Source organism: Eptatretus burgeri, chromosome 2, assembly GCF_056783735.1.
Source record: "Eptatretus burgeri isolate ZD-2024b chromosome 2, Ebu_testis_v1, whole genome shotgun sequence".
NCBI classification, from domain to species: Eukaryota; Metazoa; Chordata; class Myxini; order Myxiniformes; family Myxinidae; genus Eptatretus; species Eptatretus burgeri.
Genome location: NC_140962.1, coordinates 108,569,638 through 108,585,958, shown reverse-complemented (window position 1 = coordinate 108,585,958; position 16,321 = coordinate 108,569,638). Strand labels below are relative to the sequence as shown.

The following is a 16,321-nucleotide window of genomic DNA, read 5'->3' as shown; positions in this document are numbered from 1 at the left end:
ACGGTGCTGAAACGGAATGGAGACGTCCGATTGTGCGGGGACTTCAAATCCACGGGTAACCCGGGGCTCAGCATGGAGCAGTATCCATTGCCGTCAATCGATGAAATATATGCGCGATTGGCGGGGAGTCAATACTTCACGAAGCTAGACCTGCGTGATGCATATTTTCACCTGCCGATGGATCCCGGGAGTAGCGAGCTTTTGACAATCAACACGTGTCAAGGACTCTATCGATATACCCGACTCTGTTTTGGGATTGCTTCGGCCCCAGCTTTGTGGCAGAAAGCCATGGATCAGGTTTGCATTGGCCTGCCCGCTCAGACCTACCTGGACGATGTGCTCATTGCGGGGAAAACGGCGGACGAGCATCTTGCGAACATTGCCCAAGTGTTGACAAAGCTAGAAGCGTGCGGCCTGCGCTTGAACAGGGACAAGTGCGCGTTCTTCAAGCAGCGCTTGGAATACCTCGGGCACATCATCACGCCGGAGGGGCTGTTGAAAGGTCCTCGGAAGGTGGAGGCGATTCAGCACATGCCACCGCCTCGCGACAAGACGCAGCTGCGCTCGTTCATTGGTATGGCCCAGTATTACCAAAGGTTCGTGCGCGGGCTCAGCTCACAACTTGCGCCGTTAACACGGTTGCTCAAGAAGGACGAGCGCTGGGCTTTGGGGGCTGCACACCAGGCGTCGTTCGACCGCGTCAAGCGGCGGCTCACAGAGGATACGGTCCTCGTGCACTACAAGCCTGCGCGTCCGCTCCTATTGGCATGCGACAGCTCTGCATATGGCATCGGGGCAGTGCTCTCCCACAGGATGGACGATGGTTCCGAGCGGCCTGTTTGTTTTGCATCCCGGACCCTGTCCACAGCAGAGCGCGGATATGCCCAGATTGAGCGTGAGGCTCTCAGCCTCGTCTGGGGTGTGCGGAGGTTTCAGCAATACCTGCTGGGGCGGCATTTCACTTTGCAGACGGATCACAAACCGCTTCAATTCATCCTGAGACCCGAGCGCGGGGTGCCGGTGGTAGCGGCCGCGTGAATACAGCGGTGGTGTCTGTTTCTGGGTGCTTACGATTATGATATTCAGTTCCGAAGCACTGAGAAGCATGTTAACTGCGATGGGCTCTCACGCTTGCCGTGTGTAGAGGGTCCAGCTGCGTCTGAGTTGGCCGACCGGGTCGATGTGTTTGCGCTGGGCCAGGTCCAAAGCGGGCCGGTCACGGCCAGGCAGGTCGTGGTGGAATCGGCCCGTGATCCGGTGCTTGCCCGTGTCGTCCAGGCGATTTCTACGGGGAATTGGAGCGATCTGCCTTCGACACCGGCATTTCAACCTTTCACGTCACGAGCATCGGAGCTGTCGTTGGTCCAACGGTGCGTAATGTGGGGAATGAGGACGGTGATTCCACCGAGGTTCAGGCAGCTGTGTTTGGAAGAACTGCCTGTCAGTCACCTTGGCATCATGAAGACCAAGAGTCTTGCTCGTAGCCTGTTGTGGTGGCCGGGGTTGGACAAAGACATTGAGCGATTGGTTAAGCGTTGCGCCACGTGCCAGACAGATGCTGATAACCCGCGTCGAGCCTCGGGTCTATGGCCTGCCCCAGACCGAGCGTGGCAGAGGGTCCATGTAGATTTTGCGGGACCAGTTAATGGCAAAATGTTTTTGATTGTGATCGATGCATTCTCTAAATGGCCGGAGGTTGTAGTAATGCAGCATACATCAGCAAACATTACAGTAGAAAAACTGCGGACGATCTTTGCTAATAAAGGATTACCTGAGATTCTGGTCTCTGATAACGGTCCGCAGTTCATCGCAGGTGTTTTTGATGAGTTTATGCGTCAAAATTGTATTCGACATCTAAGGTCCACACCGTATCATCCTGAGACGAATGGCCAAGCTGAGTCGTTTGTCAAGATGTTGAAGCGGGCTTTGCGCAGGGGGGGGGGGTGTTGCACCTGTGCAGACGGTGGTCGATGTCTTTTTGCTCCATTACAGGAACGCAGTTCATCCTGTCACGGGTGATTTGCCTGCCATTCGTCTCTATGGACGGGCATTGCGGTCCAGACTGGATTTGCTGCAACCTGGAGGGTCGGGGAGTGGGGCGATGTCGCATCCGACGCGGCTTCGATGTGGGACAACGGGTAATGGTGCGCGATTATTTCCACGGTTCCAAATGGGTGCCGGCGGTGGTCTCTGTGGTGCTGGGGCCGGCGAATTGCATGGTGTGGACTGATGGGGATGTGTGGAAGCGGCACGTGGACCAAATGCATGATCGCTGTTCAGCGTCACCACCCCCCCCCCGCACCTCCCCGGGCCGAACGATGTGGGACCCCCACCGGTGATGTCGCCGGCACCTGACGTTGTATCGCCGGGGCTGGTTGGGCCGACGCCCAGGGGGTCTTCGCCTGATGCCGTCCTACCCCGGGACGTCGGGCAGGCTGGGCGGTCGGGGGTGGTTGGGGTGGCGGAAGGTGCGAGTCCGGCGAGGGTGTCACCTCGACCGAGCCGGGAGTCGTCTGAGCCTGGACTGTCTGGCGGCGCTGCCCGTCCGAGGCGGGTCAGGGTGCGGCCGCGGTACTTGGAGGATTATGAGTGTTGATGGGTTTCAGGTGGTCATGTGATTGTCCTTTCATCGTGTGACGGGTCATTTTTACGAGGGGAGGAGTGTGCTGTTACGTGGTTGGGTTTTCGTATATCATGCCTCGCCCGCTAGGGGTGGCAGGAGTGTACTTCTGGTCGCACAATAAAGCGGAGTTGATGCTGGCGCGCGTGCTTCTTGCGTCCCACTGCAGCTCGTACACTCTAGCACCGAACTCCGGGGCCATGCTCCTGCGACTGGCAATGGGCCGCGTCGGCCCCGCATGCCCGCTCGGGCACCCCGGCGCGCTGCGGTTGGCGCTGATCAATACGCTTGCTTCATCCGTACGCCATGCGGCCCGAGCGATCCGGGCCATACAGCATGCCTCTGCTTGTTGGCAGCTGCATCGAGGCAGAGGTGCGAGAAGATCTCTGCCGTCCGTGGGAGATAATGGTGGCTGTGGTGGCGAGCGAAGATCGATGGAAACATGCCGTAAATCGATGGTAATATGGTAAGCGCGGAGACCCAACCAAAGATGTGTACCATGCCCGTCCCGTACAGTGCGATGACGATTATCACGGGGCTGCGTGTGGGTCCACTATTGTGCATGCCGTTATTTATCACACTGGTGATCTTCACAGATGGCTGCCTGAGCATGGTGCCGGCCCCGATCTGTGTGATGAATTGTATATAATTATGAGATGCAGATTTGGGTTGAAAAGAGCGTGCCGCGCACGTCCTGTACAGCGTTGAGATTTAATGTATGGCTCTACTATTCCCCTCGACACAGTATTCTTGTAGTGGAGGGTTTTTCCATCGTGTGGTTGATGCCTGTTTTGGTCTCTGCGAGGACATTCATACATACCATGTGCGGCAGCCTCGCTGATGACGGAAAGGAAGAAAGATATAATCAGACCTAACTATGAGACCCACACAACCCACTTCATCCCGTTAACCCATTAGACATGAGTGAAAGGTCAAACTGCATGTATATTCATGAAATAACTGTCTGGGGATCACTGTATGTTGGGTGCCATTGCCTTTTGAAGCATGTGGTTTTCAGAACCGCAACAACACACACACACACACACACACACACACACACACACACACACACACACACACACACACACACACACACACACACACACACACACACACACACACACACACACACACACACACACACACACACACACACACACACACACACACACACACACACACACACACACACACACACACACACACACACACACACACACACACACACACACACACACACACACACACACACACACACACACACACACACACACACACACACACACACACACACACACACACACACACACACACACACACACACACACACACACACATACACATACACATACACATACACATACACATACACATACACATACACATACACATACACATACACATACACATACACATACACATACACATACACATACACATACACATACACATACACATACACATACACATACACATACACATACACATACACATACACACACACGTTTATATTAGCAGTTTAATCGTGAATGAAACTTACCAATGTTGTGATGGGTCATATTCTTCATCGGATTAAAGATGGTTCGTGTCTGTTGGGTCATACTGCAAATTCTCATTCATTGCCGTTGGGTCAAGATGAAAGAAATGAGAAACCCTCAAAAAGAAGGGATTTAAAACTCAGAGAAATGTCTCACTTATAAAGGAAAATATTTTGAGGAAGTGAAACAGTCTCAGTCTATTCCCACGAATTACTGGGCACGACTGAAAAAGGCAGGAAACCGAACAATGCAGTGTTTGCCTGACTCAACTTGGAAATTTTCCCAGACGCGGACAACTTGGAAATTTTCCCAGACGCGGACAACTTGGAAATTTTCCCAGACGCGGACAACTTGGAAATTTTCCCAGACGCGGACAACTTGGAAATTTTCCCAGACGCGGACAACTTGGAAATTTTCCCAGACGCGGACAACTTGGAAATTTTCCGAGTCAATCCGAAATGACATACTCACAAAAGAGCTGCAAGAGAGCGATGTCATTTTTCATCTCTGCTCAACAGAATATATTTAATGCAAGAACCAAGTTTAGGTTATACTCAATGGTAATGTTTTTTGAGAAAATTACGGTATTCCTGAAAATAACACAAATATTTATAGTATCTCTATATGACTACTCTATTTGATTAAACAAATTATCTGATGAAAGGGGGGGGGGAAGCTTAGCCCCCGGCAGGGAAGTAGTATCAAAAGGGAGGGCGATGATGAAGTAATGTCTTCCAGTTTGAAAAGGAGAAATATGAGTGAGCATAAGCGAGCGAATATTGTGACTTTGAGAGATGGAACACATTATTGCGTCAAAGCCTCCCTTTTGAAACTACTAGGTGGAGATTGGTTGGACTAGGAGGAAGAGGAGGAAGTTGGTTTGAATCTGAGGAGGAGGAGGAGGAGAAGGTTGGTTTGAATCGGAGGAGGAGGAGAAGGTTGGTTTGAATCTGAGGAGGAGGAAGAGGAGGAGGTTGTTTTGAATCGGAGGTGGAGGAGCAGCAGATTTTGTGGAAAGAAGAGGCAGTTGTCATCGTTCTCTGCATGTTGGATGTTGGTTGTTACCAGAGGTCATGCATTCCACTTTGTGCCATCTCCGAGTAGGTTAGCTATGATGACCCAGTTGCTGTGACATCTGATGGGGGGGGGGGCGGGGGGTGAAAGTGAAGTCTCTAGTTTATGTGCACGGTTGGGGTGTTTCACTCTTTGTGTATTCCTTCATTTTCTGCTGTTACTTCGCAATAGACTTTGCCATAACTTCAATCTTCACATCTGCCGATGTCGGTGGTTTGAGGAGATTAACTGGCAGGAGCAAGTTACGCCCTATCATATGCCCTCCGCAGGTGTCTTCCCAGTCAACGAATGACGCGTAGAGCGATATGAGCGCAACAGAGTTATAAATAGCCTGAACAAATGTCTGTCCATCAGCCAGACTTGCTTTATGCTCTCTTTGAAGACTCTGTTGAACCTCTCCACTCCACCGTTGCTCTGTGGATTGTACTGTGTCGTAAGGTGATGTTTGATGCCATTGGCCTTGAGGTAGTGTGTGAATTCCTCAGATGTAAATTGAGATCCGTTGTCTGTCGTAATGGACTCGGGAAGCCCCCATCTTGTAAACATATTGTCCAGGATGCTGATAATGGATGAAGTTGTAATCAAACTCGTAGCCACAATCTCAGGCCATTTGCTGTGAAGATCATGGATCATGGATGACTAAGTATTTCTGATTGTGAGGCACAACTCGAACTTCACCAAAGATGTCCACCTGTAGCTTTTGCCATGGTTTCTCCGCCCATAATCTAGGCTGAAGAGGAGCAGGACATGGATCTCCTGCTTTCTCGCTGAGGACGCATGCTTCACAATTCTTCACAAACTGTTCAATGCATGCGTCAATACCCGGCTACCAAACCTAATTGCGACATTTCTGTTTCATTTTGATGATCCCGGGATGTCCCTCATGAGCGAGATGCATCACTCGATGCTGTAGTTCGTTTGGGATCACCGCACGGGTGCCACAGGCGAGACAACCTTCATCAACGATGGATAGCTCATGTCGAATCCTGTAGTAGGGTCGTATCTCCTCTGTGATTTGTTGAGACCAGTTTGACTGGAGGAATTTACACAGTTTTTGCAGAATTTCATCCTGTTGAGATTTTGATTTGAGCTCGTTGCGAGTGACTAAATTTGCAGTTGCATTTGTAATAACGGTATTTATAAAGGATCAACCGCACAAATAACCTCATTCTTAGTGTTTGCTACTGGGGTTACACAACTGGGCATGTCCGCCACTTGATTGGGACCCCGCCAAGTATTCTATGTCAAAGTCATACTGATATAGACGGTCTGACCACCTGTAAATTGGAAGTGGTCGATGTCCAGATCCCGACGAAGCGAGTCGTGTTGTCAGTGCATGATGATCTGTGCAGAGCGTGAACTTTCTGTCATACAGATAAACATGCCAGTGTTTGCACGCATAGATACATGCTCGCACTTCATGTTCCCTGTGGAGTACTTGTGTTCTGTCTCCGAAAGTGTGCGAGATGTTAATGCTACATGTCATTCGCTACCTGTGATCCATTGTGAAAGTACAGCTCCGACTGCCGTACCTGATGCATCTGTCGTGACGGTAGTCTTTGCATTGGGATCAACATGTGTGAGGACTGGAGATGTGACCTCTTCCTTCAGCATGACAAATGCATGTTGCTCGGTATGACTCCATTCCCAGGGCACATCTTTGTGTGGTAGTTCACAAAGAGGTTCAGCGATCTCTTCATAGTTGGGTACAAACTTGAGATAGAAGTTGGTAGTCCTGAGGAATGATGCAAGCTCTTTTGCATTTGACAGAGTAGGAAGAGTCCGAACTGCTTCAATGTTGTCCTGCGTCGGGTGCACCATGTTGGCCGTCACATGATATCCTAAGAAGTCACTTTCCCTCATTCAGCGTCAAGTTGTGTTTTGCGAGTTGTGACATCATTTCATCCAGCCGCTGATCGTGTTCTGCTTTGTCGTTGCCAAAGACGACGATGTCAAGGAGATTGAGAGTTCCCTCAATACAAGACAGGACTGAAAAGACGATCTGCTGAAACGCACTTGGTGCAGAACTGAGGCCGTATGGCATTCTACGATACTGGAGCATGCCTTCATGAGTTACCAATGCAGTCAAATGTCTGCTCTGCTTTGGTAGAGGTACCTGGAGGTAGTTTCTCCTCAGATCTATCTTGGTGAACACTGGAACTGCAGAATGAAGCAGAAAGTTCATTGATGGTTGGAAGTGGGTATTTATCAGGAAGAACAGCTTTATTCACTGAATTAAGATCAACACAAAGTCGTACCACTCCATTCTTACGTCGTGCAATGATGAGGTTCGACACCCATGGAGATGAATCAATGCATTCAATGATGCTCTCTGATTCAAGGTGTTTTAGCTCCTTAAAAACCCCTTCACGAACAGCAAAAGATAGACGTCTCAAACCTTGAAATACTGGTGGAACTGCAAGGTCCACTCAAGGGGTGTGGCAGTAACTCTTACACTCCCCAAACCCAATAAACAGGGAAGGGTGCAGGTGTTTGTACGCATTGTCTTTGTCTGAAATCATGTGGATGTGTGTACTGGTTGGGTCTAAAATTTTGAACCCAAGCTTGTCGAACAGATGAACACCCATTAGGCTCTTGCCTTTTGCAACATAAAAAGTGAAATTGTTGAGGTTGATACCCTTGTCGTTCACAGGAGCAGTTATCGTTCCCAACACTCGGATGATGGACTCATCTTCGGCTTGAAGTGGAGATTGCGCAACGTTGAGTGGATAAGATGAAATTGACTTATGGTAGAGATTGTCACTCACCATGGAGACTTTTGCCCCCTGCATCAATGAGTCGTGATACTGAACTCCACACAATATCAACTTCACAATCCTTGAAGTTACCCCCTTGGTGAGGATCAAAAGGAATTTTGTCTGCGATGGTGTACACCGTGTGTTGTCTTTCAACATCAGAAGCACTTGGTTCATTAACCTGATGAATGGATGATGTCCATTTCTTTGATGACCTGCATACTTGTGTAAAATGATTCCTTTTAAAACAAGCACTACATTGTTTTCCACATGCAGGACATTGTGCTTTGATGCCATGTTGTTGACCACAAGCTTGACATGGCTTCTTTCGAGGAACGTGGGCAGGGTGTGGATGGAGCTGTGGTTGTTGGTTGGTTTGAAGCCCTTGTATATGAGCTGTCTGCAACCGTGGTGCCTGTTGCATTCCTGGTACTGAGGTTGCCGGAGATGTGTGAAGCAGCTTAGAATCCATCATAGCTGATTCTATCTGGATATCCAGAGCTGTAGCCTTCTCAAAAGTGAGTCCATCATCCTCCATTAGCAACCGTTCCCGAATACGAGGAATTGGAAGTCTTTTCTATGAGCTGATCTCTGATGAGCTCATCTGTTAAAACCCCAAAATTACAGGTAGCAGCCAGTTCAGAAAGTGAAGCAACATATTGTTGGACAGGTTCACCATTTCCCTGGTAGCGCTGATAAAATTTATGCCGTTGAAGCATAGTCCTCTTTTTTTTTTTTGGCCCAAAGTATCTCTCAAGTGCACTCACTAAATTTCTGAACATGGAGGTATCGACTGTTGCTGAGCGAACACACGCTAGCCCTTGGTGCCCAAGCAGTGAATCAAGATCACCCACTTCGGAGTGTCTGCGACATTCGGAACATCTAGTCCTGTCGCTTCCAAATAGGTTTGAAAAGCTGCAATCCATCAATGCCATGGAAGAGGTGGGTCCCCCAGAGAAGCCGCGGAGGGAGGTGGAGCTGGTAACTGTAAACCAGCCATCCTCGTCGCCGAATGTATTGTTCGTGAACTGGTACAACCACCTCATCCAAAACTCCACACAGGTTCGTGCTCCTGAGCCTTTATTCCGATCGCCCGTGCACTCTCCGAGAGTGCTGTCCTTAGGGCAGCTCATCAAACATGATGCCCCCAGAGCAACAATCATTTTCATCCAACACAACAATCATTGTAGTATGAGGAGGAGGAGGAGGAGGAGGAGGAGGAGGAGGAGAAGGAGGAGGTTGGTTGGAATGGGAGGAGGAGGAGGAGGAGGAGGAGGAGGATATTGTTTGGAATGAGAGGAGGAGGAGGAGGAAGAGATTTGTTTGAACAGGAGGATGACGAGGATGAGGAGGACGATAAGGATGATGACTAGGAGTAGGAGGATGAGGATGAATATGAGGATGACATGGTTGGAATCGGAGCTTTTGATTTTGATTTTGATGTTTTTGCTTGATATCAAAAAGGTGCAAAAACAGATCCCTGCAACTACAGACCAATCAACCTTCTCCCAATCATCAGCACGGTTATGGAATCCATCATCGCTTCAGACATGAAATCCTTCCTCTTCCCCAATGGCTTGATTTCCGCTCATCAATTTGGTTTCAGACCAAATTGATGACCAAACAGCAGCTTCTTTGCTCACTGCGGATCTGGATAAAATCACAAACTGGTCCAACACATGGAACATGTCTTTCAATCCGGACAAATCCCACACTCTCACTGTCTCTCTGAAAGGACAGTTTGGAAAACATCCCCATCTACTTTCTCAACAATCCTCTGGAAGAAATCCTTTCTTTCAAGCTTCTGGGTCTCACTATCTGCCATGATCTTTCGTGGCAAAGCCACATTTCCAACCTGGTCTCCAAAGCCAGTCGCCGACTAGGAAACCAAGGTCGTGCAAAGTTCTTCCTCGGCCCACCTGAGCTCCTGACCACATACAAAGGTTACATCCACAGCCTGATGGAGTACTGATCTCCCTTCTGGGCTGGTGCTCCTGCCTCCTACCTTTCTCGGCTTCACGCTGTGGAAACCAAGGCATTTGGAATCATTGGCATCTCCCGCGATGAGGCTTAGTCTTTTGGCCTCTCACGGTGCTCAAGGTCTGCCAACAATCCCCTTCTGGTAAAACTACCAAAATCACGAATCACTGCTCACCTTCACTCTTTCATTCCTCTTTTTTCCCGCCTTTGGAACAAACTCCCTCACTCTGTTCTTTCCCGTTCTTCCCTCCAGGCCTTCAAAACAGCTGTTCATCACCACCTCTTATCCTCCCCCATCCAAATCCTCGATCTTTTCTATCCCCGTTAATCTACTCCAAATCCACCTCCTTCATATTCCCTGCTTTCCTTCCTGAAAGTCCCTGTAACGTCCATCTTTTATACCCCGTGTTCCCCACCCCATCCCTCTCCCTTCCACAGATCTCCTAATGTCTCTGTCCCCCACTGTTTTGGCCCTCCCACTCCCATCCCTCTTGTCTCATGCCCTCCTTGCTGTGTGTTGTGTGTTCGCTCTCATATGAGCCTCGACAAGGTATACAAAAAAAAATACAGACACTGATTTTAATAACAATGTGGCTCAGTTGATTTTTTTTTTTTAACGTTGTTGCGGATGAGCACTCCTCAGTGGTTACCTTAGTCAGGTCGCTCCGTTTGAGGGACAGGGATAAGGCACTGCATTATGGAAAGGTAGGATAATGTATTATTTGAGAGGAGAAAATGATTGTTATAGTCGTTTTTATCAACTTGTCTCTCTAATTTTATTTCCTGGTCTTTTTGTTTTATATCACACAATGATGTAATGATTATACTGATGGGAAGAAACGTGGGGAGTTTTTAACTTTTTGTTTCTTTTTTTGTTGTTGAAGCAATCCTACCTTGTATCCTGCAGTTTTGGGTGCAGCACGGTTCAGAGCAACGACCCTATATCATAGGCCATTTCCACGAGTGGCTGGCAGGTGTGGGCCTGCTCCTGTGTCGGTTGCGGCATCTCCCCGTCGCCACAGTGTTCACAACGCATGCCACACAACTTGGCCGCTATCTTTGTGCTGGCAAAACGGACTTCTACAACAGGATCGACAAAGTGAGAAATTGGTCTTGCACACATTCCGTGACAATCATTCCAAGTTGCTTGCTCAATCGTAGTATTTTGTTGCATTTCATTTCCATTATCCGCGGTTGAGCTTTAAACATGGCCGAACTGTGGCTATAAATAAGCGTTTCAATTATTGAAAGGATGGTTAAATTTGGTTGAAACTTGTGTTGACGCTTCACCTCGAGGATTCACATGTGACTGCTCTTTGCAGTTTGATCTTGACCGGGAAGCCGGGGAGCGGAGGATATACCAACGCTACTGTCTGGAGCGAGCTGCGGCTTACTGTGCACACAGCTTCACTACTGTCTCGCGAATCACTGCGTTCGAAGCAAAGCATTTGCTCAAGCGCAGAGTCGGTGGGTGTGTAAGCTGTTCCAACTCTGTGTGCGTGCGCATAATAAAAGAGAATAATGATTGTATGAACACTATTTTGAGGAAAATAAAAAGTAAGGGCCTCAATGGTACTTGGCTGCCATTGCTCTTTCATCAGTGATAGGAATATGAATATATATATATATATATATATATATATATATATATATATATATATATATATATGTATGTATATATATATATATATATATATATATATATGTATATATATATATATATATATATATATATATATATGAATATATATATATATATATATATATATATATATATATATATATATATATATATATATTTGTGCCAAATATACAGATATCCTACCAACAAATTGCACAAAGTACCATTTTACCAATTATTGAAGAAATGGGGAAAAGTTTGATTTGTGATTTATGAAATTCCCTTGAACCTATCTATGTTCCAGCTCTGGCAAATGGTGGCCATTTTGTATCCAGTTCAATCCTCATTTCTGACCAAATGCCGATGCAGGAAGGTTGTTGTTTTTTGTGGGTGGGGGAGATGGGGGGAGCACAAGGCATTTAATACATCACCATCATTGTTGGTCTGCTCACTTCTGGATTGCATTTGCTGTGATTTCATATTTGTATATGGGTACAAGTACATAAAGCCTCGTGTTGGCTTGCTTGTGACCTTTGTGTCCAAAGTTTGAGTCCCTATCGGCCATTGCATTAACACCAGGTGGGGTTGGCTCAGAATGCCATTCTTCCGAGGGTGGTGAAATTGGTACCAGTGTACTGGGGTAATAGCCATTCGGGGTAACCTGCGTCGGAGTGGCGACCCATCTAGGATTGTACTCCTCACCAATGAAACTGCCTCGGCAGCTCGACGTGCCTTTATGGCGTAAAAAGAATTATTATTATTTCCCTCGTCGAAGGAGAGGGTATTGCATTTGGGTCCATTTGTTTGTTTGTCCGCACAGAACTTTTGTGATTTTTTTTCTCTGCAACCGCTTGTCAGATTGAGACAAACTCTTCACCGTTGGTGCGACTACTCATGTAGAATGTTTTAATGATTATTATGATGTCAGAGGTCATGTGGTGGCAGCCATGTTGGAAAAATGGGGAAAAAAAATTTGGACCACTGTATCTCTGAAACCGCACCAAGGAAAAAATTGAAACTTGTCGTCGAGCAAGTAGTCATGGGAAATGAGTTTTTTTTTTAATGACATCATAGGTGCCTTTGTTATGACGTCATAATTGCATATGCAGAATGCTACATCTGATTAGTATGAAAATTTGAGGGTCATGTCGGGATAACATGTTCCAAAAATTTTTTTTGAAGACGTCATCGGTCACATGATTCGGCAGCCATATATATATATATATATATATATATATATATATATGTGTATATATATATATATGTATATGTATATATATATATATATATATATATATATATATATATATATATATATATATATATATATATATATATATGTATGTGTATATGTATATGTATATATGTATATGTATATGTATATATGTATATATGTATATATATATATATATATATGTATATATATATGTATATGTATATATATGTATGTATATATATATATATATGTATGTATATATATATATATATATATGTATATATATATATATTTTTTTTTAAACCTTCAAAAATATCCGAAATGGCTGACCAAATTGAGGTGTAACTTTACACATATGACCACCTGCCCATGAGGAGCAAAAGGTTCACACATGTGACATCATAGGTCACATGGTTTGGCAGCCATATTGGATTTACCCTAAAACATATAAAAAAAATCTTCTTCTCCAGAGCAGTTGGACAGATTGAGGGAAACTTCACACAAATGTTCCCCAAGGCATGCTTGTACAAGGTTGTTGAAGAATAATTGATGTCACATGGTTTGGCAGCCATATTAAATTTAAGAAAAATATGAAATAGTATTTTCTCTGGAACTGCTTAATCAATCAACATGAAACTTGTGATCTATTAATGATGGAGAATACATGTTTTAAATTTCAACTTGCTCAGACACACAATCTGGCAGCCAGAATTATTTCATTTTTAATCTTTTATTTTGTCACTTATTTATTTATTTTTCTTTAATTGGGCACACTTGGCTATTCCTGGATGGGTTTGAGGGTAGAGTAGCAGCTGAAATGTGAATCCTATCCAGGTTCCTCCTGATGACTTCATCTTTGCTTTTTGCTTGTTTGGGTTTCTTCTGATGACTTCAATGCAGGAGTACCTATTTGGTCTTCCATTTGATTTGAGTTGAATTTTTTTGAATCCCATTCTGGATTCAATTGAATCAGACTAAAAAAACATCATGGGTCAGGGCCAGGTGTCCGATGAAAGTGGGACGTCTTGGTACCCGGTCATCACCGCCAGCAGTTATAAAGTGGCAGTTCTAATTATGTCTCAATTACATAACACACCAGTACACAAACGCCACACAAAATACAGCACGCAAAATAAGTCCTGGCGAGGGTCTGCAATCTCCTATTGCTCTTTTTATTGTTGTTATTGTTATTGGGGTACCACTAGCCTTACAGGCTGTGGTACCCTGTTGTTTCTGTTCAGATTATTTGTTATTATTCTTTGTCCCATTTTTGGCCTTTTTTTGCTCAACGATTTCCTTAAACATGTTTCCTTAAACATTTCCTTTAGTCTCAGCCTAGACTTGGCCGATTGACACGGAATTTTAACCATCAGTACGATTACTCATACAGAATTTTGTAATGAAAATTATGACATCATCAGCCATGTTGGAAAAACGGAAAAAACTTTTGATGTCGTCTTCTCTGGAGCCACTAGCTGGAAAAAAAAGAAAAGAAACATGGCTCATTGTCAAGATCTCCACAAGGGAAATGAGTAGTGTTTAAACGTGACATTATCGGTGAAGTGGTATCCCAGTGAAAATTTGACATGTAGAACGCTGCATCCCTCCAGTATGAAAATTTCTTCAGTTCATCTCGGGAAAGATGTGAACACAAAAACAATTGCGTCATCCGTCACATGGTTTGGCAGCCATATTGTTTTTTTTTGTTTTTAGTTTTTTTTTTAAAAAGGGGAAAAAAATCTTTCTCCAGAACTGCTTTAGAGATTGAAGTGAAACTGCACACAAATTATCGACTTGCCATGTTGAATAAGGTTTAATGACTATGATGTCATAGTTTACATTGTCTGGCAGCCATCTTGGATTTACCCCAAAACCTTCAAAAATTTTATCCAGAATGTCTGAACAAATTGAGGGGAAACTTCATGGACATGTTCCTCATGACATGGTGATTCTCGGGTCATAAAGAATAATTGATATGTCGCGTGTTTCAGTGGCCATATTGGATTGAAGAAAAATATTAAATAATGTTTTCTGTGGAACCGCTTATCCAATCGAAGGGAAATTTGGCAAATACATAACACCATTACTGAATACACTGTGAAAATGTCATAGGTCATGTGGTATGGCAGCCATATTAGATAGAATAATGAACCTTATCCGATCAGGACGAAACTTCACACACGTGATCCTCTATCCAATCATGGGGAGAGTGCAAATTTTCAATGCTATAGGGTCATCTTGGAATAAAATGGTGCACAAAAGGTTTTGCAGGCTGTGGTACCCCAAAAATGTCTTGTGAACTCACTTTGGAAGCTGTGGTGTGGCAGCCATGTTCGTTTGAAAACGGACAATTTCAAACCAAACTCGTCTCGGCAAACGTCACAAGCACTGCCTTTTAGCTCGGCCATGCCTTTCCCTCCAACTGGCCAGAAGTAGCAGCCATATTTTTCGCTTCATATCGCTCAATATATTTATACCGGCCTCATGTACCTGTATATACAGACTCAACAACAAGCCTTCTGTAATAAAATATAGCGACCATTTTGAGGAAAGAAATGAACAATTTCATGACACCTCAAACGAGGTAATGCATGTTTTGTTTCCAACGATGTGGCATCGGTCTAATTATATAACCGCCCAATGAAGGTACATGAATTCTCATGTGATGCAGAGGAAAGAAAATCGTGCTCTTTCATGAATAAAATGTTCGTTTGGGAGCCAATAACAAAGGCCTGACATGCTGTGAGATGTGTGTGGTGCTCGTAGGACCCCCAAAGCTGCTGCAGGGCCACTGTCAGACAGCTTGTGTGCATGGAAAGGGTGTGAGTGAGAGTGAGCATGGGAAAATTGTGTGGTACGAGAGCAAGGGGGAAAGAAAAACATGGAGTGGATTGTGTGAATGAGTGGTGTGCAAAACACAGTGGGACAGCCTGTGTGCAGAAGTGGTGTGAAATGTGGGACGTGTTCGAAGATGGTTGTGGAAAGTCCCACATTGCAAAAAGGTTGGCGTGGTGAAGCTTGCAGGGCGACATGCATGCGAGTGACGTCTGCGGGGATCCCTTTCATCTGCCCTCCCTTTCAAAGCATGGGTCAGGTGTCTGATCGAAGTGGGTGGCGGGGGGGGGGGCAAGGGGAAATGGTACCTGGCCATAACTGCTCACATTTATGAAGTATAGCACCTCTAGTTGTTATTATGATGATTATTATTATCATAAATAGTAATACATAAGTGGAGTTGTGAATATTTCCCGCTCTGAGGGTGGACGACGTGGCTTTCCATTCCTTTCTGCATTCCCTGAATGGTTTAAAGGTGGTGTGTTGGCAAACTGTTTGTGTAGAATCTTGCTTTTTAGAACAATTTATGACATTAGATATCCATCCATCCATCCATCCATCGGGACCATACTCTGTGCAGAGCGTTGGTGCTGCCTAAGCAGTCTCCTGGGCTATTGGGCACAATCCTGGATGGGTCGCCACTCCGACACAGGAAACCAGCATGCTAATACTCATTTTGCC

General features: G+C 45.6%; 1 protein-coding gene across 2 annotated transcripts in view; it reads left to right on the top strand.

Annotated features, from left to right (window-relative positions):
- Window positions 1-16,321, top strand: part of LOC147032769 (glycogen [starch] synthase, muscle-like) — a 90,440-nt gene that overhangs the window by 63,890 nt on the left and 10,229 nt on the right. For both annotated transcript variants that reach the window (XM_085870664.1, XM_085870663.1), the window contains 2 exons: window positions 10,876-11,067; window positions 11,291-11,435. In XM_085870664.1, the coding sequence (XP_085726790.1) occupies window positions 10,876-11,067; window positions 11,291-11,435 (337 nt within the window). The remainder of the gene's footprint in view (window positions 1-10,875; window positions 11,068-11,290; window positions 11,436-16,321) is intronic.